General features: G+C 39.9%; 7 protein-coding genes across 12 annotated transcripts; 3 read left to right on the top strand and 4 right to left on the bottom strand.

Annotated features, from left to right (window-relative positions):
- Positions 1-485: 485 nt before the first annotated feature.
- LOC120955951 (3'-5' RNA helicase YTHDC2-like) lies at positions 486-4,433 on the bottom strand. Its single transcript, XM_049609366.1, has 4 exons — positions 4,251-4,433; positions 3,781-4,140; positions 2,596-3,711; positions 486-2,515 (listed from the first exon to the last, which is right to left on the bottom strand). The coding sequence occupies exons 2-4, from the start codon at positions 3,974-3,976 to the stop codon at positions 558-560; spliced, it is 3,270 nt and encodes a 1,089-aa protein (XP_049465323.1). The 5' UTR covers positions 3,977-4,140; positions 4,251-4,433; the 3' UTR covers positions 486-557.
- Positions 4,434-4,948: 515 nt separating this feature from the next.
- Positions 4,949-8,463, top strand: LOC120955953 (ubiquitin-conjugating enzyme E2-24 kDa). Of its 4 annotated transcripts, none has more exons than XM_040377225.2 (5): positions 4,949-5,053; positions 5,997-6,436; positions 6,511-6,658; positions 6,734-6,818; positions 7,301-8,463. In XM_040377225.2, exons 2-5 carry the CDS (start codon positions 6,035-6,037, stop codon positions 7,311-7,313), a joined length of 648 nt encoding a protein of 215 aa, XP_040233159.1. In that variant the 5' UTR covers positions 4,949-5,053; positions 5,997-6,034; the 3' UTR covers positions 7,314-8,463. The 4 variants fall into 4 exon arrangements, with proteins under 4 accessions (XP_040233159.1, XP_049465333.1, XP_040233160.1 ...); XM_040377226.2 differs by lacking the exon at positions 4,949-5,053 and adding an exon at positions 5,065-5,250; XM_040377227.2 differs by lacking the exon at positions 4,949-5,053 and adding an exon at positions 5,280-5,573.
- Positions 7,590-12,202, bottom strand: LOC120955952 (uncharacterized). The gene has a single exon (XM_040377223.2). It carries the CDS (start codon positions 12,200-12,202, stop codon positions 9,818-9,820), a length of 2,385 nt encoding a protein of 794 aa, XP_040233157.2. The 3' UTR covers positions 7,590-9,817.
- Positions 12,203-12,947: 745 nt separating this feature from the next.
- LOC120958073 (malectin-A) lies at positions 12,948-14,721 on the top strand. 2 transcript variants are annotated; one of them, XM_040380628.2, is made up of 2 exons: positions 12,948-13,307; positions 13,423-14,721. In XM_040380628.2, exon 2 carries the CDS (start codon positions 13,482-13,484, stop codon positions 14,418-14,420), a length of 939 nt encoding a protein of 312 aa, XP_040236562.2. In that variant the 5' UTR covers positions 12,948-13,307; positions 13,423-13,481; the 3' UTR covers positions 14,421-14,721. The 2 variants fall into 2 exon arrangements, with proteins under 2 accessions (XP_040236562.2, XP_040236563.2); XM_040380629.2 differs by having other exon boundaries at positions 12,948-13,340.
- A 312-nt stretch (positions 14,722-15,033) lies between these two features.
- On the bottom strand, positions 15,034-16,996 carry LOC120958074 (uncharacterized). Its single transcript, XM_040380630.2, has 2 exons — positions 16,413-16,996; positions 15,034-15,982 (listed from the first exon to the last, which is right to left on the bottom strand). Exon 2 carries the CDS (start codon positions 15,928-15,930, stop codon positions 15,238-15,240), a length of 693 nt encoding a protein of 230 aa, XP_040236564.2. The 5' UTR covers positions 15,931-15,982; positions 16,413-16,996; the 3' UTR covers positions 15,034-15,237.
- Positions 16,997-17,485: 489 nt separating this feature from the next.
- LOC120955974 (WD repeat-containing protein 75) lies at positions 17,486-24,398 on the top strand. Of its 2 annotated transcripts, none has more exons than XM_049609365.1 (5): positions 17,486-17,783; positions 17,884-20,274; positions 21,304-21,464; positions 21,561-21,761; positions 23,880-24,398. In XM_049609365.1, the coding sequence occupies exons 2-5, from the start codon at positions 17,955-17,957 to the stop codon at positions 24,279-24,281; spliced, it is 3,084 nt and encodes a 1,027-aa protein (XP_049465322.1). In that variant the 5' UTR covers positions 17,486-17,783; positions 17,884-17,954; the 3' UTR covers positions 24,282-24,398. The 2 variants fall into 2 exon arrangements, with proteins under 2 accessions (XP_049465322.1, XP_040233208.2); XM_040377274.2 differs by having other exon boundaries at positions 17,849-20,274.
- On the bottom strand, positions 22,168-23,826 carry LOC120955977 (uncharacterized). The gene is made up of 2 exons (XM_040377277.2): positions 23,079-23,826; positions 22,168-22,951 (listed from the first exon to the last, which is right to left on the bottom strand). Exons 1-2 carry the CDS (start codon positions 23,205-23,207, stop codon positions 22,823-22,825), a joined length of 258 nt encoding a protein of 85 aa, XP_040233211.1. The 5' UTR covers positions 23,208-23,826; the 3' UTR covers positions 22,168-22,822.
- Positions 24,399-24,448: the final 50 nt, after the last annotated feature.

Genomic DNA, 24,448 nt, shown 5'->3' with positions numbered 1-24,448 from the left:
CCGGTTGCATGGCTAGCAATGGATCTCCTTTCATTTGATTACCATTACCTTACTTGATGAGCCATTAACTTACCTATAACTGATACTGGACTTACAACGGTCCTAGGACTGACACTGAACCCAAACCGGTTCACGAACCGAACACGAACCCATACCGATCCTGGAACTAACACTAAACCTATATCTGTCCGCAACACGATCGCAAACCTATACCGGTCTTGGAACTGGCAGTGAACCAATACCGGTCCTGTAACCAATCATGAACAAATACCGGCTTTGGAGTTGATAAGGAACTCACATCGGTCCTTGAATATATTCCTTATAGAAACTTTTCCTGGTCCTGTTCCGAATCCGCAACGGAACGTTAACCTATCCCAGTTCAGAAACCGATAATATAAGCAAAAAATGGATCAATCAAGCTAGTTAGTATCATATAAGGAGCTATTAGCTTATATAAAAATGGTCAATTTTCAAAACTCAATCGATTATAAACTATCAAGCACTGGCTGAAATGAATTTTATTGCATAAATGTAAAGTAACATGATGTAAATTGGGTTTAAAACCTGTTGTAATGTTCTCTTCTTCTGTAATGTCGATGGTGTTGTTGTTCTTTTTGCTTATCATTTTTTGTGAAATACTCTAACTGGTTCGTTACATCAATTGTATGATCCTCTATTGCTAGTACTTTGCCCAACGCATCTAACAGCTTGCGTTCGTTCGAGTCGGATTGATGGATTCTAGGATTTTCGATAAACTTAAGAAACAACCCGTGCACCATCCTGCGGGTGTGCAGCACTGATTTAGCCACAGATTCTTTTGCCATTAAATTTATCCAATCATCTACTGCTATACGGCAGTGATCTTGCTCCATAGCGTCACTCTTAGTTATACATTCCGTATCATCCAACGACAAAGGTCCGGCAAAGATAGCGATCGTTATTGGTGATATCACTGTATTGCATCGTATCATGGACCCTCTACCCGATTTACATTTTTCCTCAAACGTTATCCATTCACTCGGCAAGCAAAGGGCATTGTCCGTAGTTTTTTGTTTTTTGGAAGCTTTGCCACCGACCACCGAAGACGGGTGGATAAAAATCTTCTTTTCGAACCGTGTTTTCATTGTTTTGGAATACTTTTCCAGATAACTCACGTTAGGATACAATCCCACAAGCAATATCCCTTTTACGAGGCTCCAGTTGTTGGCAAACTCGTTCAAGTCTTTTACACTTCCCGGTCCATACGATTTCACGACTCCGATGGAACATAAGTGTGCATGAAGCTTGTTGCGCAACTCACTTACCATCGTTAGCTTACCGTGGTTTAAGAACAGTCGATTGCACAATTCTTTGCGCTTTTGAACAGACCGAGCATCTAACCATCGTTGGTAAGCACGAAGCAAACAGTAGCAATCGCTGTACGAATTCTCCGCCAAATCTTGCCGAACTTTTTTTGCCCTTTCTTTATCGCCTGGAAAGGGAGGTATCACGAAGAGATCGTTGATGCTCAATATACAAACAACCAGCAGGACGGGCTCATAGCATTTCAGCAGTATCCCGTAAAGCAGCATTTTCCCCAGCCTCGCATCTACCGGTAGCTCCGCTAGCGTGTAACCCAGATCGGTTACGCTCTCCTCATCATCCAAAGCGCCCACCTTTTGAAGGTATTTTATGCTTTGTTTGATGCTGGTTGTTGACGGTGCTGTTATTGCTTTGTTTAGAAACTCCTGTATTGACTCGTCTTTTATAATCAAAGCAGTTTGCAGACATATTTCCGTGAGCGGGACTCGCATTATTTCCGGCAGTGTGTACTGATCCATTTCACTGTGTCGCATTCGACTATACAATCGGAAGCAAGTGCCGGGTCTGGTGCGTCCTGCCCGACCGGCGCGTTGTGTGGCGCACGCTTGCGAGATCCACGTGGCAGCTAGCGAACTGGTAGATGTAAGCGAGTCGTAGTATTTCTGTTTCACCTTTCCACTATCTATCACGTATACCACATCATCCATCGTGATTGATGTTTCGGCAATATTTGTAGAAAGGATTATTTTGCGCACCCCCGAAGGCACAGGCTTGAACACGGAATGCTGGTCTGCTGTTTGCATTTTACTGTGCAACATGAACATTCTTATGCAGTGGATGTTCGATACTTTGCTGTTTAACAGCCCGTATTGTTCTTGTATATCTTCGAAGCCGGGCAGAAACACTAGTATGCCTCCTTCCGGATGTTTCCTGCATATATGTAGAATAACATCAATAATCAAGTTATGATCGATCCTATCGTCTCCGACTGAGGTATGATATGCGTCCAGTATTTGTTTTGTGCTGTGCGGCGTCAATGGCATAGTGCGTGGAACTGATAAACCCGATTTGTTAAGGGCTTGTTTAAGAATATCCGAACAGGTGCTGCTACCATGCACGAAGCAAGCCCAGTCGAATGCGTTGTAATTATGCTTCTCCTGTATGCTAGGGTCAGCTCCCATCTCCAACAGCTTTTGCACGATTGCAATGTAACCTGTAAACAACGGAAAGAAAAGTTTAGCCCACACCGATACATGTCACATAAACAGATAAATGGGTAATGGGTGTCATTACCTTTCGCCGCTGCGATCATCAATGCAGTCATTTTGGTTTCCGTGTGTTGAAAGTCTATGGAAATGTTTTCTTCTTCGATTAGCGTAAAAAAGTTACGAAAATCTTCGGGATTGTTTTCGATCCAGCAAACTTCCAGTATATCATTCATCAGTAATATGGTTTCATCGTCCATATTTACAGTTATCGGTTTTGTCCTCTCTACGGTTTGCGCTTCGAAACTTTTCATCATCTTTTTTCGAATATCTTTTACATTGTGGTTGGATGTGTCGACGTTTAACAAAATATCCTCCAGGAAAAACGTTTCTATGGGAAACAATCTGCCCGGTATCTCAATGACTGGACAGTTGTTAAAATATTTCGAAAACGTGTCCGACTCTATGGTGGCAGACATTAGGATAATTTTCAGGTGGGCATTTTTGGACAATTTATCTTTCAACGCAATCAGTAGAAAATCCGAATATTGATCTCTCTCGTGCACTTCATCGATGATTATGTGTGTGACGTTCTTCAGAAATTTAGAACTATGCTTTCCCATCAAGCAGCGAAGCAATACACCGTTGGTGCAGAATAATGCATTGGTGGTTGATTTAGCACGACTTTCCAAACGTATTTGATAGCCCACCGTGTCTCCTAACTGCTCGTTCCGCTCAACGCAAACTCGTTCCGACACGGTCACAGCACTGATGCGTCTAGGCTGTGTGCAGATAATTCGGCAAGGTAGATTTTGTTGCGCAGCTTCTTCCAAGATAAACTGAGGAACCTGCGTTGTTTTGCCGGATCCTGTGTTTCCCGATATTATAATCACTTGATTATGCTGTATGCATTTCAAAATGATCTCGTGGAACTGGGCAATAGGTAAACTTTTACGCACTGCCAGTATTTCCCCAGAGCTGGTCGGAAATGGTGGTACTGAAGGCGGAAATGAAGTAACATTGATGGAATGCAATTGAATAGGGTGCCCTTTTGTCGAACTTGTGCCGGGTTTGCAAAACATGCTGCATTCCTTCTGAATTTCGTTCAGAATATCATTCGACTCGGGTGTTAAGTCTAGCACAGCATCGCCATGGGTAATATCCGATAAACTTGTTTTGTATATCGTTAAGTATCTGTTGGTGCCTGTAAAAATAACAAACATAACATAAAATAACCAAAATGATAACAAAGCGTAACCCGGAAGCTGCTTACCTTTTCCATGAGACCTGGACTTCAGGCGTTTGTTCCTCACGTACTCATGAATGTATGCGCGATGTTGATTTGTTAAATGTACCGGGAAATCAAACTCAACTTGCGTTTCGTCCTGGAGAAACAAGTCTATTTGTCTGTGGATTGATATTCTGATGTCTTCCTCGATTTTCACACTAATTTTTCCTTTGGATGCCATTTTCCACGCCTCTGGCAGACTTTGGGATCAACAATAGAAATATTATGACATCTCAAAATGCCACAGCAATCGTGATCATCTGCAGTGTGGCCAGATTATTTTGGAGGTTTTCGGTAGGCGCATCAACATTTTATCGGTAGTTTTCGGTAGGTTAAAACTCGTAACTTAAAAGAAGTAAAAACGAAAGAAGTGTTAAGCGGGATGGGGGGGGGGGGGGGGGGGGTGTTAATGCGCAAAATGAAAGTTCCATTTCAAGAGAATATGCATCCTTTACCTAGGATACGGATTTGATTTGGTTCAGCGGTCGTGTCGATCTGAAAATTGGAATTCTAAGCCAAAGAAGGACTAAGATTTGTCACATTTGTCACAAGCACAGACCGTTAAACGATGTACTTCCAGATTTAATCGTTTATATTGAACTATTGATGTGTGTATCTTGCGCCCATTATTTCACTTTCAATAAAACAATCATTCTACATCCAGCTTCATATTAAAAATAAAAAGAACAAAAGAAAATAAAACATGAAGCAGCCGATGTTGAATGCGATGGTATAAACTTAACAAAAATGTCAAAACTGCCATCAGCGTAAGCCAAGGCCAGATGAAGAATCAAGATACTTAGAGCTATGAAGATTTCATTGCAAACCCAAGAAACAAAATTTGTTTATTGCCAGTCTAACCTACTTTCTAAGAAATAAATAATCGATTACACAAATTAGCACAAACTCATAACTCAGTCTTATCTCATAACTATCGCTACATTTTCACGTTTTTTCATAACGGCTTTCCTGGGGCTTTTGCTCTCACAGCACTCTTTAAAATCTTTCCGAACTTTCTCTTCAGATAGCAATTGATTTAATAATAAAAACTGGTTTGAACTATATCCTGATCATGTGAGTTTTTATCTTCCAAAAATTGTATCGAAATTCAATCATAAAAACGTCACATCGAATTTAACATGACAATGTATTAATCTTGGTCTTGTACGACTTTTGATACGTTTGGCCATGGCACCACATTAAGCAAGCGGTGGTGAACAAAGCCATCGCATTTTCTGAGTTAGAAAAGGTCAAAAAGGTAAATCTTGATGGTGGTTAATATCATACATAAACCAAGAAATAATTCGTTTGGATAGAGATTACCGCGGGGGTTCTTAGTCTGCAAAAAGGAGTGTTTAATGTGGTGTGCCAAATAGCAATGACCGCTTTGTGTCTGTTCATAAAGGAGGAAGAATCGGTGTAGAAAGGTCGACTACCGGGGAAGAAATCCAAATGGTTAGCCTCCATGAAAATTAAGCTATATCTGTGATAAAACAGCATTGAAAAGAGTTGGGCTATCATTTGATCAATTGGATGTTAAATGAAAAAGAGCCTTTTCTCACATTGGACGTCGTAAGAGAACATAGAAGGAACGGTAGTGCGCCGCACAAATCGTAACATGGTAGAAGAACTTTGGTTCCGTGGTGTCCGTGGTGTAATAGCAAAGAAGCTAAAGAGTAAATGACATTGCCCGGTTCATGGGTTTCCTCGATCGATCCGGCACAGTGTAAAAAAGACGCGTTCGTGCTGTGCTTGTTTCGTGAATTGGATTGTATTAAGTACTGTTATTTACTAGAAGTGTACATTTTGCTTACCTGATGTGTAAATATGGCAGTTAATAACCAAGCCGTGGGATTTAAGCTTCAATTGAAAAGAGAAAAAAGTCACAAGCTCCGTAATATAGCCAAAATGGCCGCTCCTACGAGACAGTAACAAGAACGTTTGTTTCTATAAATGCACATCAAAGAAGAGTTACATTTTGTTATTGAGTTGTTATTGAGCGTGGAGCCTATAAAGTGTGCTTTCAAGGAATTTATCTGTATTTCGATATGCCCGATCAATTACATCGTGAAGGTCCTCTTTGCCTGTGCAATAATTAGCAAGGGGATCGATGGAAAAAAAACTTCGGAAAATATGAAAAATTACCTTAAAAGCTAAACTCAATCTTTCTAGATATTCATAAATGGGTATTTGTTTGGCAGCTTTCTTCTTTTAGTATAATCTGAGGAATACCTACGAAATGTCTACAAGTGCCGGTTCGAGCAGCACTGGTAACGGTGGCGGTGGAAGTGGTGGCAGCAGCAGCAATAGTGATGGAAACAACAGCGCTGGTGGGCGTCGTAATGGGAATGGCAGCGGAGCAGCTACTGGGTCCGAAACCACGGTGCCGAAGCCTGAAACAAAGGAATCAAAATCCAACCCAAAAATATCGAAAGCCCTAGGAACTTCGGCTAAGCGAATCCAAAAAGAGCTGGCAGAAATTACCCTTGACCCTCCACCAAATTGCAGCGCTGGACCAAAGGGTGATAACCTTTACGAATGGGTTTCAACTATTCTCGGTCCTCCCGGTTCCGTTTATGAAGGGGGTGTATTCTTTTTGGATATACATTTTTCACCCGAATATCCGTTCAAACCACCGAAGGTAAGTGCGCATTGTATGCATTGAATACGTACAGTGAATGTGCAGCAAACACTGATTAATCACACTTTCTGTAGGTAACCTTCCGGACCAGGATATATCATTGCAACATTAACAGTCAAGGAGTGATCTGTTTGGATATATTGAAAGACAATTGGTCACCTGCATTGACTATATCGAAAGTTTTACTATCCATTTGCTCCCTCCTAACAGACTGTAATCCAGGTAAGTAAAAAAAAACAATCATTGTTAGGAGATACTTATGACAGTAATTAAAAACTTTATGCTTTTTCAATGTAGCTGATCCACTTGTGGGAAGTATTGCAACTCAATATTTGCAAAACAGAGAAGAGCACGACAGAATCGCTCGCTTGTGGACAAAGCGGTAAGTGACCTTTTTTTGAAACTGTTAGAACTATGTGTAATTATTGTAACAACAGCAAGCATCATACCGATGGAGATTAGTTCTATATAATTTCCTCGTTTCCTGTTGAATCTTGAAAGCCTGTAAAGGCCGGCATGTCCGCGTAGGACGTTACGCCAAATAGAAGAAGAAAAATGTCCCCGTTTAGTAGGAGTAGTTCAACCGTCTACGTGCTAGGTGTAGATCTTAACGTCTGGCCTATAATGTGAATACCTGTATAGAGTCGAATGCATGCCTTTTATGATTTCTGAGATTAATTGATAATTGATTGATATTTACTGTTCGTATCGTTGTCCAAAAGTATGAAGAAACATTGATTCAGTTATACATAAGTCAGAGAAAGAAAGGGTAGAAAGATGCAGTATGTTTATGATAGGAAAATGTTCAAAAACATTTATACCAGCGTTGTGGATTTTCACTAATGATTTGCATATAATTTTCAGATACGCTACGTGATTTCATTTCGGATTTGTGTGTAGGTTTTATGCGCAATTGATACTAATTTATGAATCTATCCGTAACGACAAAATCAACTCTACAATGTACTTCGCAAAGCAAACACACACATAATAGGCTGACTCATTAATCAACAATAAAAATTGACGGTGCATTGGCGGTTTGCAGTGCAATGAGATTATTGGCTGCGTTCGGTAAGAAATGAATGATGTTCTCAAACCCCCTCCAACGCTATCACTGCTGAATTTTGATGATTCCACGACGTCGTCACAACGCATCAGTGGAATTAAATAAGATCGTGCAGATACATTTAACTTACAAACCGGTTTGGCAAGCATCCTATAAATTCAAAAGTATTTTCAACAAAATTGCATTAATTTCAATCACTTCTTTTAACAACTTAGTTTTCGGATTATTGAAAAAGTTTTCAGCAAATTAGTTTTCTATCAGCTTTGGACAAAATTCAGCATGAGTGAAATTACAGCTCTACTGCATTCAATCAAAATGAACCGAAATTGAACATCAAGATTTATAATGCTAAATTTTATTTGCGAAAGTAGTAAAACAAGATTAAAAGAACACCGGTCAATAGCTACGATTCCTAATTAAAGTAAGTAAAGCTGCTGATAACTAGCAAATAATTAACGAAAGGATCCTCCCCCTCCTCTCCTCCCCACCCTCACCCTCTATGTCAGTACAGAGAAATAAAAAAATGCTCATGAGGAATGAATACAAACACATAGATTCCGTTTTGTTCTTTCCATGAGTATAGGGACATCTCAAACATATTCTACGCAATAAAGTATAATCAGTACAGGTGTTTGCCATCATAAAATCAATTTATACTTATGAGTTTTGTATGAGTATTCTTCAGTGGAAGAGACCAGCTTTCTGAAACTATTTCATTCGTTTATATTAAGATAGTCGTTAGGGATACCATAGAATGAAGTAAACTAAACGCAGACGCAGTTTAGAACCTACCTTTAAATAAGAGAGCAAACATGCTTCCGAAAATAAGCATAAGGCAGGGAACCCCAATATAATCCTAGCAATGATTTAGTACGTTATGACTGAGATGAAGTAGCGGACTCGATCTCATTAGAAGATCAATTAAAGAATTCTAAATATATTCTTTCTGGTATGTCGATAATTATATTGTTATTCTTTTGTTTAGTCTTTACGCAGGCTCTTCCCTGTATCGTATATTCTTCCTGTATGGTATGTAAATCAGTATGTCATCATGCTTATCTTAATTTTCTTTGTTTACAGAGATTCTAAATTTTTAACTTTAACGTACTGACGCTAGGAAAAACAAATTACCATAACAATTGTTGTGTGAGCTGTACGAATTGAGAAAACGTTTTATTTTGATAATGTGCAGATCAGTGCAGATAGTGAGGTTGTAATACTATTTTTCCTTTTTTCTATGTCTTTCTACTGTATCATTATTGCTTTTGATTTGATAGGAGTCCTAAACTGCCTGCTTATCCGATATTTATGGTTTAACTCGTAGTCGGAAAGTAGTGCCGTCTAACATACAGAAACGTTACGTATAACTTGCAAAAAAAACAAACTTTGACCAACACTTATTATTTTTCCAGATAGTGGTGGCAACATCAACATGAACAGCTTTTTTGCGTTCAGATGAGTTGCCTTTTTAAAATACTGGGAAAAGGAAACCAGGATTTTGTAATGCTTCAATGTATAAATCAGAATGATATAGAATAAAGCCAATTTATGTATTAATTGGAGATAAACATCACAGTCTCTGAATGAACATCAATTTGTACTACTTGCATGAAGAATGCCTCAAATTTAGGGCTTTGAATGAAACGTCCTAGTTTTTACTAGTTGTATACTATCTTCTCCCACGGCTAGTAATTGTCAGTCCAGTCCTTTCTGTGATTGCAAAGTTTGTTTGGCGATTGATAATGGTGTGTACCACATATTTTCAGTGAATCAATTATCAACAAACCAACTAGAATATACAGTATTCGGATGGTTATTTAAATCATTTTTGTTTTATTTCGTTAATGAGAGTGAAAAGCTAGATTTTATTTCCATCCAAGGTCCATCCAGGGCTACAGCTGGGCGCTCTGTAATGCACATTAACAGTAAGCAGTTCGATATTGATTCAATGCATTCATTCGAAAAATTGAGTCATTACAGGTCATAGTCGAGTTGATATTAAATAGACGGAAAGAGTAAAACCACCATGGTTCATACGTCGGACCTTGGCTTACACTACAGAGTGGTTGAATAAAGGCTGGACAAATGAGAAAGTTGCATGTTACTAAAACTTAACAATTAAATGACTTCATGAATTTTACAAACTAATGTAATTTTAATAAGGTCGTTTAGAGGGTGATAAAACATGAAATCTGCAAATAATAAAACATGAAATATAAGTGTATCCTAAACATGCTATTCTGAAATATAAGAGTATCCTAAACCGTCTTAGGATAAACATTCGTCCTAAAGTATATTGGAATAAATTATAAAATTCATCCTCGGCCACGGAATACAATGCCATGCAAATATTTATCGAAAGCTGGGTTGTTTTCAATGTAATATCTCCAGTACATTTTTTCTACGACAAAGGCAAACAAAGCTATCACGTAACCGAAGCAAAGAGCCACAATGCCGGCATACATTTTCTTCAAATCTATTATAGCTTCTTGTGGAGGTATTTCCACGTTCGATTGAAACTGTTCGATCGCATCCGAGAGCCACTTTCTGGTGAGACCACCCTCAATTAGTGCTCGTACATATAGATCAACTTGATGCTTTAAGGGCGAATTTTTACCCAATCCGATCGATATAGGCATGTGCACTGCGCATTCCTGCATAATGTGTAGAGTTTGGCGAGCTTTTTCGGATTTCCTAGTGGATCGAAGCTGCCTCAACGAGTATATGTTTTCGTAGTAAGCGTACAGGCCCTCGCTAACCTTTTCGACAGCTTCATTCTGGTTGGGTGCATGCTCTAGCTTAGCCCCTATAGTTTGTGAATACTGGTCCTGTGCCATTTGAAAGAATAGTCTATTTTGCTCGCCCCAAGCTCCACATCGGACGGAGCTTTCGGCCAAATCCTGCAGCGTATCAATCGTCACCCGAGGTATAGGGTTGGCAAGTATAGCTGTGAATGAGGCCCGATAGGCGACTACCACCAGCACACAATACACCCAATACCAGCCAGTCAACATACGAAGTGGCCACTTTTCTGGAATACGGGGTAGAGATACCAGCAATAACATACTGTACGTGTAAATGATGCAATCCGAAAACGTGTCAAACATATCATTTGCGGGTAGAGGATCATGCCATGGCTCTGGCTGTCGCTTGAAAGGAATCATTCGTAATTTCTTCAGTTTATTTCGATCATAAGCCGACAACTTACTCATGTTGGTCTGTTTTTTATGCCTCCACCGTTTTAACCTACCTATCACTTTTGATTTACGTGGCGTTGTGGCTCTATCACGATTCTTGCGAAATCTTGTCCAAAAGTTCCGTTTTTCTTTCCCCTTTCGGTTTCGGTGCCGTTGAAGTAAATCGTGCTCGGGCCGATAACCTCTCTCATGCTGATGAATGTACATCAATGTGTTCGAAAATGCATAAAACACAAACCCGACGGCGAACAAGGACAGTAGGACACCGGCCCACATTTCTCCATTGAACGGAAGTATGAGTGTTTTCCAAGAGTTGTCGCTCAAAGCTTCGGGCGTAAGAAACGTTAGACATTCTGTGTGGTAGGGAACGCTGAGATCCATAAAACCGAGATTATACTCGGTATGATGCAAATCCGCAAGGGCAAAATCTGCTTTACCTTCTTGCATCTCCTTAATTATTCCCGTAAGTGTTCCATTTCCACTGAGTCTGCCCCAGCGCTCCGTGTCAGCATCGGACGTTTCGTAAAAAACCATTTGAAAATGCATAGCATTTGATATTGCTTTCAAAAGTTCTATTTCAAGACCATAGTAGTTGCTTCTCGATTGAGTGCGGGATAGGGTTAGCTGATGCGCAGAAGCATTGTTTGAAAAGTCGGAATCATTTGTAGGCGAGCTTGCTATGGCAACGGACGTTGTAGCTGATTTGAAAACCGCTGGCGTATGTTCCAACACAACCACGCGCATCTCTTGGCGACGAAGATCTTTGGTTTTATCATCAAAAAACGTACTGTTTGCGAGTCGAAATTTCCCTCCTTGCCAAAAGTTTAAAATTTTCGAGAAAAATACTCCCTTGATTTGCATAGGAAACGGGACGGTGCTTAGCTCGTAAACTGGCGCAAACTTGTCATTGCCAGATTTATACAAATGAGCTCGCCTTTCCCTTAGCTGGCGTACAAACAGGACATTTACAATGCGCTTCCAAATGTAATGCAGCTGCGGTACAAATAGTCGATAGTTGTGCATCATGATGTATCGGGCGCGCGTATCAATGATGCGCGTATCATCGCCAAACCTTAGCAGACGGGCCATTTGAATTCCATTCGCCATTAGTAATATGTAACCCCCGCAGCCAGCCTTTCTAGTACTCTCTAGAATGCATTTCAACGATGGCCGGGGATTGAAGGTGTCTTCGTCTTGTTCGATTTTCACGATGTACCGAGCAGCACGATGGATTTGGCGAAAGAATGCTGCATTCAACACACTTTCATACACCTCATCAAACAGCACAACATAACAGTGGCCATAGTCCATTTTTGCAGCTAATTCCAGCAACAACGTCTCTAGATGTAGATCCGTGCTGTATTCCTCATGATGAATAGATTGTGATGATTTTCTATCATTTCCTTGAATTTCACTATTTAGCTGTTTGTTTGCACACTGTTTAACACCAGCAATTAGCGCAATAACAGTTAGGATCCAAACCAAGCGACTTGTTTTGCACATGTTAGCTGAACGGAATGTGATTTTAAACTAAATAGAACAAATGTACGTTACGAAAACAGTGTGGAATCTTCTGATTAGATATGTAAATTGATTTTAAATATTTACATTTCTTTTGGGAGGCCGGTGCGAGGAGGAGGAGGAAGGTATTCAAAACATGAAAGTACGAACTTTCAAACATTAAACATGGAATCCACATTTGGATTCAATGATCTATTATCGAATGCAAATGGTGTGCAAGAAGCTGTCGACACAGATGTGTCTTTATTAACAGAACATTTTGTCTTAATTCAGTGGGTAAGCGCTGGATAAATATGTAGAAATTGTAATTCTTGTTTCTTATTCAGTTGAATGAAACGTAACACCAAAGGAACTTCGCTGACCAGGTATGTAAAATATATCTATAATCATTAAAAACCCGGTTGTCTTTTGAATAAACGCTTCAGATGCAACAAAGCCAGACGGTGTTCTATTCCAATCTGGGCGGTAGCCTAGTACCAAACACCGTCTTACCCCTGTGGAGGCTATATACAGTTACTGGCTAAATGACACCAGCATAGGTCGTAACGGGGTAACATGAAAAACGTTTCCCCAACACCAGAATCTGAATATTTTTCAAATTGTGTAATTTTTGTATGCAATGCAGTCAACGGATCATTTGTTTCGCGATCACAAGAGTAAACTCTCAATTCGAAGAAGTAAACGCAATGTAGAGAAGAAAAAAAACAAAATAATATGTCAACAGGAAACGTCAACATAACTTGTTTGGAGAAGTGTGCTATGCGATTTTCTAAGGAGATTCATTGTGTTCAAAGTTAGCGAAAACGAAACATTTGTTGTGCTGTAATTATACACTTTGTGCAAGCTTTCGTTTTAACTACTGACGGCAAAGTACGGCGGTGCCATCGGAAACCTAAAAGAAGGGATGCTAAACACTCGCCTGAATAATGCAGCTGCACTAGTCAATCGTGAAATGCCACGTAATGTTGCCGGCGATTGAGATAATTTTAGCGTGTTTAGCAAACCAATTCGGCTGCCGTGAGCTACTGGATTAGCCCGTACAAAAACAAGCCTTTGGCCAAAATACATGGTAGCGGATAACGCAACGGTAAATGTCACTCACTATGCACTTATTTGTTAGGTAATTTGCTCCTGATGCAGATTATTGATTTTTCTTACATCCCTTTAATTGTGATGCTATTCGTTCTTTTGCACAATTTTAGACCGAATTAATCCACATTGGGTAAGCCGTCGTAGTCCAACGTCCGTGCATCCGTAAACAATGTTCAAGCATCGGCTCGGTAGAATCAGGATATTCAGCATATTGGCATTATTATTTTACGCTGTTAAAGCGTCGACGGGGAGTAGTGCACACAATGTAATCTATGCGATCAATGCTGGCGGCGATGAAGTTACTGATTCGAATGGAATACACTATTCTCGTGATCCGCTGAAGGGGAAGGTTGGAACAGAGTCGGACTACGGAAGACAGCTACTATCAATCAATAGAGTCAGCAAGCAGGACGAAATTCTGTATCAAACTGAGCGCTATCATCACGATACCTTCGCCTACGACTTACCTGTCTTGGGTGATGGTCAGTACGTGCTCATACTTAAATTCTGCGAAGTGTATTTCAATGGCCCAAACATGAAGGTGTTCGATGTGCTTCTGGATCATCATCTAATCATATCGGACTTGGATATATATTCGCTGGTGGGCAAGGGTACGGCACACGATGAGCTTGTATTCTTTTCCGTATCTCGGGGCCGTTTGTATTTGAAAGACAAACAGTCGGAAATCCGGGGAAGTAAACTAAAGTTGGAGTTCGTCAAGGGTTACAAAGACAACCCGAAGATTAATGCAATTCTACTGATTAAGGATTACGATGCATCCCTTCTACCCCGTTTGCCGCCTCTGGCGAATCAACATCAAACAGCAGGAGCTACAAATATGGACAATAGCATCGAGCAACTCCATCCCCATTCAGATTTCCTATCTGACGATGATGGTCATATGCTGGAAGGAGGGGAGGATAACATAATGGACGACTTTTTTAGCACATCCACAGAGGATACAGCAAAAACCTCGTCAAAGCAGCGAAAAACAAGCGGTCCAAAGCAACCGAATCCGTATTCGCTGGACGATTCGTCCATAATGTTACCTGTGTTCATTGCTATCGGTGCTTTTATACCTTTGTTATTTTGCTTGTGTAGGCTGTGATTTGTTAGGTTGTAAATGGGGACATGCTTTTGTCCTCACGTTTCTTTAAAGTTTCTGTGTGGTATTTTATTTTATTTTATTCTTTCGGTTCCTCTACCTTGGTACTTACTGCAATACGTTAGGCAAAGCAGTTGAATAGCTTTAAAAGGGTAAATTAAACGTTTAGTTATTAACAAATTTCGTGCGGTTTAGGGGGATTGTTTAAAAGGTCGTAAATTGTCATGCAAAGCGCATGTAAGGTTCACTATTATAGCACAAACTTAATTAAAGACACTCTCCAATACATTAAAAATACATTAAAGCTGAGAGTGTATTTCTGAAAGAAATGCTTCCATTTTTGATGGTAGGTAATATAAGTTCTTCCTTAATGTGCATCCTGCCAATCTATAAGATTTCTTCCACATAGCCATGTAACGTAAATAGATAAATAATACTTACACACAATGGCGGGCTTTACGGTAAACAGGCAGGGCGACCGCCCGTCGATTTGGGACAGCCCAGCACCCTCCCTCCGCTCAACACTTGCCGCCCCCCTGTAAAGTCTAAATCCACCACTGCTTACACCAACTATTCTGGAAATAGTTTACAGCAGTATTGACGAGGGAAAAAGTCGTTAAATTTCAAAGTAAAATTGTATATTTCAATGCAATCGAAATGACTCGATTATTGATCAGTTATTTTAAGATTAGCCTAAAGGATTTCCTCGAGTCGTTGTACTACTAGTTACATAGTTCAGTATTGACAAGAAATTCGGTGCTACTTTGTTTTATGGAAGAATTAGCCTTTTTGCTCAATCACAAAAGTAAACGAAGAGTATTTAGTGTTTGCGTTCAACTATAACTTGCACTGGTATTTCCTGATAGTCATATTGTCCAGGTGCTTGGATTGGTTTTAACACAGCATTACTACTAATGTGGGAAGGTTTAAATGTTGTTGTAGTCTTAGCAGTTGTCGAAACAGTTTGTTCTGACGGCAGTGACACCGAGGACACTTCCTGGGGGAGTGCATTCAATTCCGTTGTGGATTGAATGGTAGTAGATACCGTGGAAGCACGTGTGGATGATTGCGGTTTGCTATTTGTCGTCAATTTAGGTGGTTTGCTGGAGGTTATAGACACCGATCCTATTCCAAACAAGGGAAGAGGGCTTACAGTGAGATGAGCAGGATCGTAATCATAATCACCATAATCGTAGATGGTGTCGTCATCCAAACTGTCTTCCAATCCATCTCCATTTACAGCTATTATTTTTACATCCTTTATGTGAACACGTAGATTGTACTTCCCACTTTGGCGCTGATCGTACGCCGTTAGAGATGGCTGTGGTTGGTTGTCTATGCCAGTTACGGATTCAGATAAAGATTCCCTTTCATTGTTCATCTTTTCGGATACCTGAATTGTGGCAGACGATGCATTTTTTACATCACAGATAATTATCACCATTACGACCACCATAAAATGTATCATTTTTGCACAGCGTGTCTTCATGCTAAGCGTCGTATACCACCTCATTAACAGTTTCACAGATAAGTATTGCAAAATCCGCCACACAGACAGCGTCAATCTGCAAAAGTATACAATTTTATAATGTTTCATTCAGGATTCAGGTTGTTATAAGGACAATAACATGAATGATGATGTAATATTTTCAAGCATTTCTAAAAGTTCTTCATCAACCCGTTGAGCTGATATAAAACATATCTTATGTAACTGCAAATATAGTTTAGGATAAACAATACGGTCGGGCCGTCACTACTGAATAAAACATTAATAAATAAGTAAATAAAGCTTGGGATAGTTGTGCTACATAATGAGATCATACATAGTTAACTAGTTAGAACGGTTGAGCGGTATTGCAATTTGCATTCACATCGAATTTACGGTCGTCACCTTGAACTTGAAAACATGCACAATTTTCTCTAGTCACGCTATCGCGTTATTTTAACTAAAATATCCTATACCTCCTACATTCTTTTAGTGGCACTTATACTTACATTTTGTCCGGAAGCACTAAAAAACTTACATCACATAAAAATTTAACAATATTGCAGATTACTATGTCCTAGAATGAATTTCCATATCAGAGCAAACCAAACGCAGCCAATAGAACAAATGATTTGTGCAAAGTAACAGGAACGAACCTCAAGAACCGGTTGGAACAGTCCGTAGCGGATAACTGTTGTTTTTCGTTGTTGCTTTCGTTGTTATTCTTTCGATACATTAGTTGTTTTTAATCCCTGTTATTCTTCTTCTTTGGCGTAACGACCTACGTGGTCATGCTTGTCTTTACATACTTCTTGTGCGTACGCAGCCACGCAATCGGATAGCCAGTCCTTGCCGAATAGCAATTGTTATTACTACTCTACAGGTTGTCCCCGAGATATGCTATTAATGCGGACCGAGAAGAAATTTGCGCGTATGTCGAATATTGCTATTATCAGCCAAAATTTATAGATAATTAATGGGTACTGGTTTCACACCTGAACTGTTAAATTTAGAAAACCGCGTATTTCCGCGAACTGGGACTGTGGCTGTGAACAATCACAAACCACGTGTAGTGCAAACTCCGCTTCGAGTGCAAACTATGAAATGCCATGAATAGATCTTTTATTTTCCACACAAACAAGCAGACAGCACAACCGCTTTTGACCACGTTCTGTGCACAAACAAACACGTTTTTTGATGAAATATTATGTGCACATTGATTTACTATGAATAAGACACTTATTTTAAGAACACTCAAGTGAGCTGTAAAGACATGCGTGTGGTTGAAGACGATCTTTGCCATCAATCTTGTGCATTTCGATGCTTACGTCTCATTAACCACTGTAGGTTTGAAAAAATATGCATATGAATGAATAATGTTTTCCGGATTTTGTGTCACGGATTTTCGTAATGCATGAGTAAATGCATCCATACTTTTAACCAATTGTAGAGCCTTTTTTATCGTAACGGCCAAGTAGATCTAAAAAAAATTTAAAAAATATGCTTAGATAACTGTCATGCGAGTTGTCCACAAAACTACAGTGTGAAGGGCTAGAGCGATGTCAAAATCCATGTGCTAATGACAGATAACCTAAAACCTGCACTGTTTACATCTGCATTGTGATGTGCTCGGAATAACACACCATCCGCTAGTTAATCGAGGAGGAAAATTATTAATATTGTGTCTTGTGAAATATATTCATAATGTGCATAGACACGATGTTTCAATCCAAAATGCCGTCCAAAGAGAGGGGTCAACAATCAAGAGAAAAGTTTGAAGAACCTGCTGTTTCATCGGACGTCGAAGAGGACCTTCGTATAAGACGGGTTGCCGGCGGATGTTTGGTGCAATACCCACCGCTGTTCTCTCCGGACGGAAAGTAAGAAACGATCATTTGAAAATTGCGGAATTAGATACCCGGTGTAACGTTTCGTGTCCTTACAGCTTACTGTTTATTATCTACGAAAATTGCATTCAAGCATTTAGTATAACAACGGGAGAGCTGGTTCATAATTATGAGAATTCGGTAAATGGTAGCTTTCTGATTGGCATGGTGATCGACCGAACGAACAGCAAGTATATATACGGCTGTACCAATGATGGGCTAATCATCTCGTGGAAAATCGATTCCGGTACATTGAGCGGAAAGATGGAAGTGCTGAAAAATACCAAACTTTTGGTCGAGTCATTGCATATGATGTATGATGAAAATGGCGTTGGTTCGTTTCTAATAGCCGGTACATCATCTAAAAAAATGTTTATCCAATACTGTCCGCAGAAAAAGAAAATATTGCAAGTGGTAAATGCAAAGTTGCAGACCAAGGAAGGAGACCTTGATCATAACCACGCCAAAAATACTCACATGTTGGCAGCGCCAGGCGGTGATGGGCTGAATTATTTCGCGTACATTGCTCTAGAAAGGTGGTACTGGTGCCGCCTAAAGCCTTCGGTGTACGTGAACAGTCGTCCTCACTGCAGTGGTGTGATGCCGCGTGTGATTGTTTGCCATCCTACGGAACCGATCGTTGCTGTAGGCGACAGTATAGGACGCGTGGTACTGTATCGCAACTTTCTTGACCAAGGTCGTCCTATTCCTGAGACATACCATTGGCATTCGCTGCCAGTGAAAACATTGGCGTTCGGCAGCAGTGGTACACATTTTTACTCTGGAGGTCAGGAACGTGTCGTGGTCAAATGGAATGTGGGACAGCACGATAAAGGATCGCTCATTCCCCGACTGTCCGATACGATTCTACACATCGTTGTGGGGCCAGAAAATCTGAAACTGGTGCTATGTACCGCTGATAACGGTATCCAAATATTGAACGCACTCCACAAACAAACAGCAATAGTGCAGAGCTTTTCAAAGACTTCCAGCGACATTACGGAGAAGCAGTTGTTCCCTGCCGGATTGCGTGTAAATCCCAGAACGCAAGCGATTGTTCTTAACGGAAGAGTAGGATGTATTCAATTTTTTTCAACCTACTCCAAAAATTTGCTTTACACGCTGGATATAACAAATCGCAATTACAACACCATGGAGGAAAAAGTGGTTATTCACAACACAGTGGTGACAAACATCGCTATTAATGCCTATTGGTTGGCCACCGTTGAAAACTGGAGCGATAATCAATATTCAATGGAAACGCGGCTAAAATTCTGGAAGTATGATGAATCGCACCAAACATATTCACTGAACACTAGTCTAGAAAACGTTCACCATGGTGGAGTGAATGATATCGCCTTTTCCAGCAGCACTAGAGAGCGCGATTTACAGTGCGCTACCGCTGGAGAAGACCGGCGCATAAAAGTGTGGGCGCTAGACTCGGTAGAATTGAGTGATGGAACTGAGAAGCTTGTATGGACCTGCGTTGGGAGCGTACAGCACCGCAACCTGCCCGTGAAGTCGATATCATTTTCGCAAGACGCCTCCCTTCTGGCTGGAGGGTTCGGAAACATCTTGTGTACGTGGAACACAGAAACTTTGCAACTGAAATGTGCCCTTTCTACGCCGAGCAGCTATGACGGTTGCGTCAACCGGGCGCTAATTATGATACCAACAACAGCAAACGTAAAGAAATCGGCAAAGAATAGTACAATGGAAAAGACATATGACGATATGCGCGAAGAGATCACCACCGAAATGATTGCTCTAATGAATGGAAAAGAAAGAAGTGTTGTGTTGGAAAAAATGAACACCAATCGCAACAAGTGCCAAAGAATTATTCGCACCAGGAAAAACACTGCAAGCGATAAAATCAACAGCCTATCTCAGGAACTAAAAAAAATGATTGTACAAAAATCTGCAGGAAACGTACAACTGAACATGGCACAGAGAGCTGAAATGTTTCACACGCTAGCAATCACTTGTCGAACAACGGATGATGCTCGAAAGATCATTCAACAAAAAATCCTAACCTCCCGACGATCTTCTCGAAAAATTAACAAATCTTTAGAGAAGATAGTTGAAAACATGGATAAACAGACTTTGTTCAAAAGCTATCGGAGGATGCGCAATTTTGAGCGTCGTAAAATGCCAACAATCAATGATAAAGATATTGAAAATGTGTTTATGACCGCAGTGAATCCGGACCGAAAAAGCATGGCTAACACAAACGGAACCTTTCCAAACGCTATTACATCGGGCATTAAAAACAAAGACGGTCCAGTGAAAAGTTTTGCGCAAATTAAGAATGTGCATTTCTGCTATGGGCAGTTTTCGCACCTTCTGCTTATTTGTACCGAGAATCGGTTGATCATTTGGAATCTACTTTCGTTAAAAATTCAAGTATCTGTACTGCTTACCATCGACCAACTAGCACTGGATCCCTTCACTAATTTGATCGCAACATTTACAAAAACCAATGAAGGTGAGTAGCTGCCGAATGATGTTCATGGGCATTACAGGGTTTCGAATCATATAAGGGAATAGTTCAACCACTTAGGGGAATGTTGCAAATCGGTAGGGGAATGTTGCAAGCAAGCTGTGGATGGTTGCAATCACTTAGGGGAGTTTTGCAATCGATTAGGGGAATGTTGCAAGCGTACTGGGGAGCTGTCATCAGACTGTGGGTGCCGCTGTAAATACCTTAAAATATTTTCGTCAATCTTACTAACTTATCATGTTTAATTATGACTCCGCAGCAGGATTTATTTAGTTTATCATGCGTACAGCAGAATCCCACACGAAAACAACTCCAAACGATGTTTTTAAAAAAACATCATCGGTATCAATTCGTAGCTTTTTATACCGGCACCCACAGTCTGATGACAGCTCCACAGTACGCTTGCAACATTCCCCTAATCGATTGCAAAACTCCCCTAAGTGATTGCAAACATCCACAGCTTGCATGCAATATTCCCCTACCGATTTGCAACATTCCCCTAAGTGATTGAACTATTCCCTTACAGGGTTTCGAATCATATAAGGGAATAGTTCAATCACTACTACTAAACTAAAGAAATCCTGCTGCGGAGCCTTAATTAAACATGATAAGTTAGTTATATTGACGAAAATATTTTAAAGTATTTACACCGGCACCCACCGTCTGATGACAGCTCCCCAGTACGCTTGCAACATTCCCCTAATCGATTGCAAAACTCCCCTAAGTGATTGCAAACATCCACAGCTTGCTTGCAACATTCCCCTACAGATTTGCAACATTCCCCTAAGTGGTTGAACTATTCCCTTATATGATTCGAAACCCTGTATATGATTCGAAACCCTGTAACAGTTGTGGTGAATCGATTCCGGAACCGATTCCGATTCAGCTGCCTATTTCCGGGTTCAGATGCCGGAATTGGAATTAGAATTGGCTCCTGAATCAGAATCAGTTTTGGAATTGAAGCAATTCCCATCACTAATTTATTTTTCCAATATTGCGTTTCATTATTTTCAGTGTACGTGTTTCTTCCTAATATTCCTATGCCGCTCTATCATCGGACCAATATGCCAAAAGTATTTGGCGCAGCATGGATCCCTCGTCGTTACCCTCGATCACAGTCGTTCAATGTAGACTGGCAGGCAACTTCGCAACTATTTTTCTTGAATGAAAAACAAGTACGTAAAATGCAATGCTGGGAATGCTTTCGAAAGGAAGGTTCATTAGTGTAATTCCATGTTCTATTGTCTTGTTTATTGTGCGTTTCAATGTAGGAACTGCTTCAACTGGTCTCAGATAGCGACGAGGAGTCACTAGGTCCCGTGGTATGCATGAACGAGTCTCCAATCAGTGCAAATACCCCTTTCGCTGCAATGCTGAATAAACACTCAAGTGGAAATAATGCGCTACCATACACCGACCTACCACAGCCAGGAACATTGTTTGATTTGACAACCAAATCTGCTGTAAAGGATGTAAGTATTCTTAAAAGATATTTATTTATTTATTTTGTGATGGCAATGTGAACAATGTGATGGCATACAGTATTTTAGCGTGTATAACAACCCCTTTTTAGATCAAAAATGACCAAAATCAGATTAGGGAGTCGGTTTTACATGGGTAGTAATGTTTCTATTACCCCTGAGACATTAATATACATTCGATAATTCGATAATATACAAAGATAGTCTGGTGCGTGGGTATCCACAAAGATAATTCTGGGCAAAGCAAGGCATGTTGCCAAAGAAATGCATAAGCAGAAAGATTAAAAGAATGCATAAATTAGAAACTGAGAGAACAATTGATGATGTTACTGTATCATTAACCGATAGAACCGATGCCGTAAACTCTTGCCGCCTTAATAATTGTTGTACTAATGTGTTGTGAGTGGTACACGTATATTGTTCAAAAATTCAACTTAGTGTGCTCTTCTCTTGATCGATCTGTAAACAAAAAAGCAAACATGTAGAAACATCAAATAAGGGAATGCGTGTACTGGCTCGAGCGATAGATTTTTCTTCGTTTCTTTCTAAAATACATTTGGATTTTTTATTGGTTGTAACGCTGTTGGATTGTAATGTACACATTGTGGCACTAGCATAGTTCATTGGATTTACTGCAAGCTCATAGTATTGATTGGAAGAATGAAATACTGCCAGGCACATCGTTAAAAAAACAAAACCTCACTGGGACTTGTGTATCACGAAAAATTAGATTTAATATTGTAATAACCTACAGGGTTCTGCTATCGTATGTTCCTACTTTTCCATTTAAAAATCTTATATTTCCCTACCATCTTTGATGATTTGATTATACACACAAACACATATCCCTTACTGTTTCTTTCGTTATTTAAAATTCCATCTAAGATGTTGTTTAGTGTTAGCGTGCATCAGTTATTAACAATTCAAACTGATGTTTGAAACTGATTGAAGGTTTTGAAACTATATATATATAGGCATTATTGTGCGTACATATCGTCGCTTAGGGAATTGATAAACTAATATAGATGGTTCATGGTTCGTTCCGTATTACTTTACATCATATCAGTAGGTCTTCGCAACATGTGCATTCTATAGTTTCTACAACGACGCATGAGATGAATGTCATGCTTAAAGTATCGCAAGCAATGCCATTGAGGTATCTCCTTCATTGATAGTGCAGCCTGTGAATTGGAGTGAAAGGATGGAGGAAAATTGATATGACTGGCTGTGCAAACAGTCCTTAAACAAACTCATCTCCATGCTGAAACAGATAGAGAATAAGTTTTTAACCGTGTCCAAACTACGTACCTCTTCCGGATCAGCAAAAATCAGACTGTCCACCACCTCTGGATTGGTAACAGGCCAACCTGTTACCGTACATGCCCTGAATGCGCAGATCATAATCAGTACAGAAGCGATAAACCCGCACAGTCTCATATTCCACAAAAAGAAGGGTATATTTTTGATATTACCACAATTCGTATACGTTTTCACGTTTATTTACGTGAGATTATTTTACACCACAAGCACCACAGCCGTTCTGAACATCTATTTGGGCAACGGATTCGAAATTTTAATGAGCGATTTATACGCTGTAAAATATAGCTTGAATAAACTACAGCAATATTGAATGGGTGTTGTGCACACTGCTAGACTGTTGGTTGCAAATTGATACCTTATTGTAATTCAATTTGGCTTATATAGTCCTATCTATCTCCGGGATAAATCTCAGTGCTCAGCGAAACGATAAACGTGCAGAAAGAGATATACAATAAATGGAACTACTGCTGTGCATGATCCGTTGCCAGCTGTCCATTGCATGCATTTCACCAATCTCTGCTCAATTCTATACCATAAATGTAAATGTTGTTTAAGGGATGCATGCTTTACGCATTAACGCATTAGATGCTATAGTGATAAAAATGGCCGTAAACAGAAATATTTTTATATCCTAAAAATTATTTAACTTAGTTGAACTACAAATTTTACGGTGACTGTAGCGTCACTATTGTGTCATATCTAAAATTTATTATTTTGTGGGTATTTTTGTTTTGTTTAGATGTACACAAATAATGCTAACGAATCTATAATTGTATAATTTTTATATAGATCATTTCGTCATCTTCTCACACCATGGCACCAATAAGCCTATTGTGCAAGGACTTTCTCCGTTCGTTGCTTATCGCGGAAGAGCGCCGTACTCAGCCGACCGCCACTCAGCCGACGAATCAAAGGACGCTGGTTGTGGCAGGTACAACAACAGCGGCAACTGACAATGACAGCGATTCGATTGCAGATGCTAAACATGAGAGGCATGAAAGCGATGAGGAAAACACGATGAATGAAGACGACAATAGTGTTCGGCGGAAAGCCAGTAAGTCCTCTCGCAATGTTGCTCATACGGTTATTAATCGGATGATGAACAGCAAGAAACAAACTGACATCGCAGGAGCGGAAGAAACAAAGCTTAGAAAATTACTGAATGAATCATTGGATATGGCCTTTTTGTAATATGTTTCTACGTCACTTAGCGGCGATGTTTGCTTTTATACATATAAATGATGTTATATTTCTAAAACAATAATCAATAAAAACGTGGCGAAAATCTGCAACAAAGAGAGAAAGAGATAGAGAGAGAGGTGTACAACGTTGATGGTACAATAATAATTGCTTTTTTT

The sequence above is a fragment of the Anopheles coluzzii genome, chromosome 3 (assembly GCF_943734685.1).
Source record: "Anopheles coluzzii chromosome 3, AcolN3, whole genome shotgun sequence".
Lineage (NCBI taxonomy): Eukaryota > Metazoa > Arthropoda > Insecta > Diptera > Culicidae > Anopheles > Anopheles coluzzii.
Note: the sequence above shows the minus strand (reverse complement) of the source record. Positions and strands in the feature narration are given on the sequence as shown.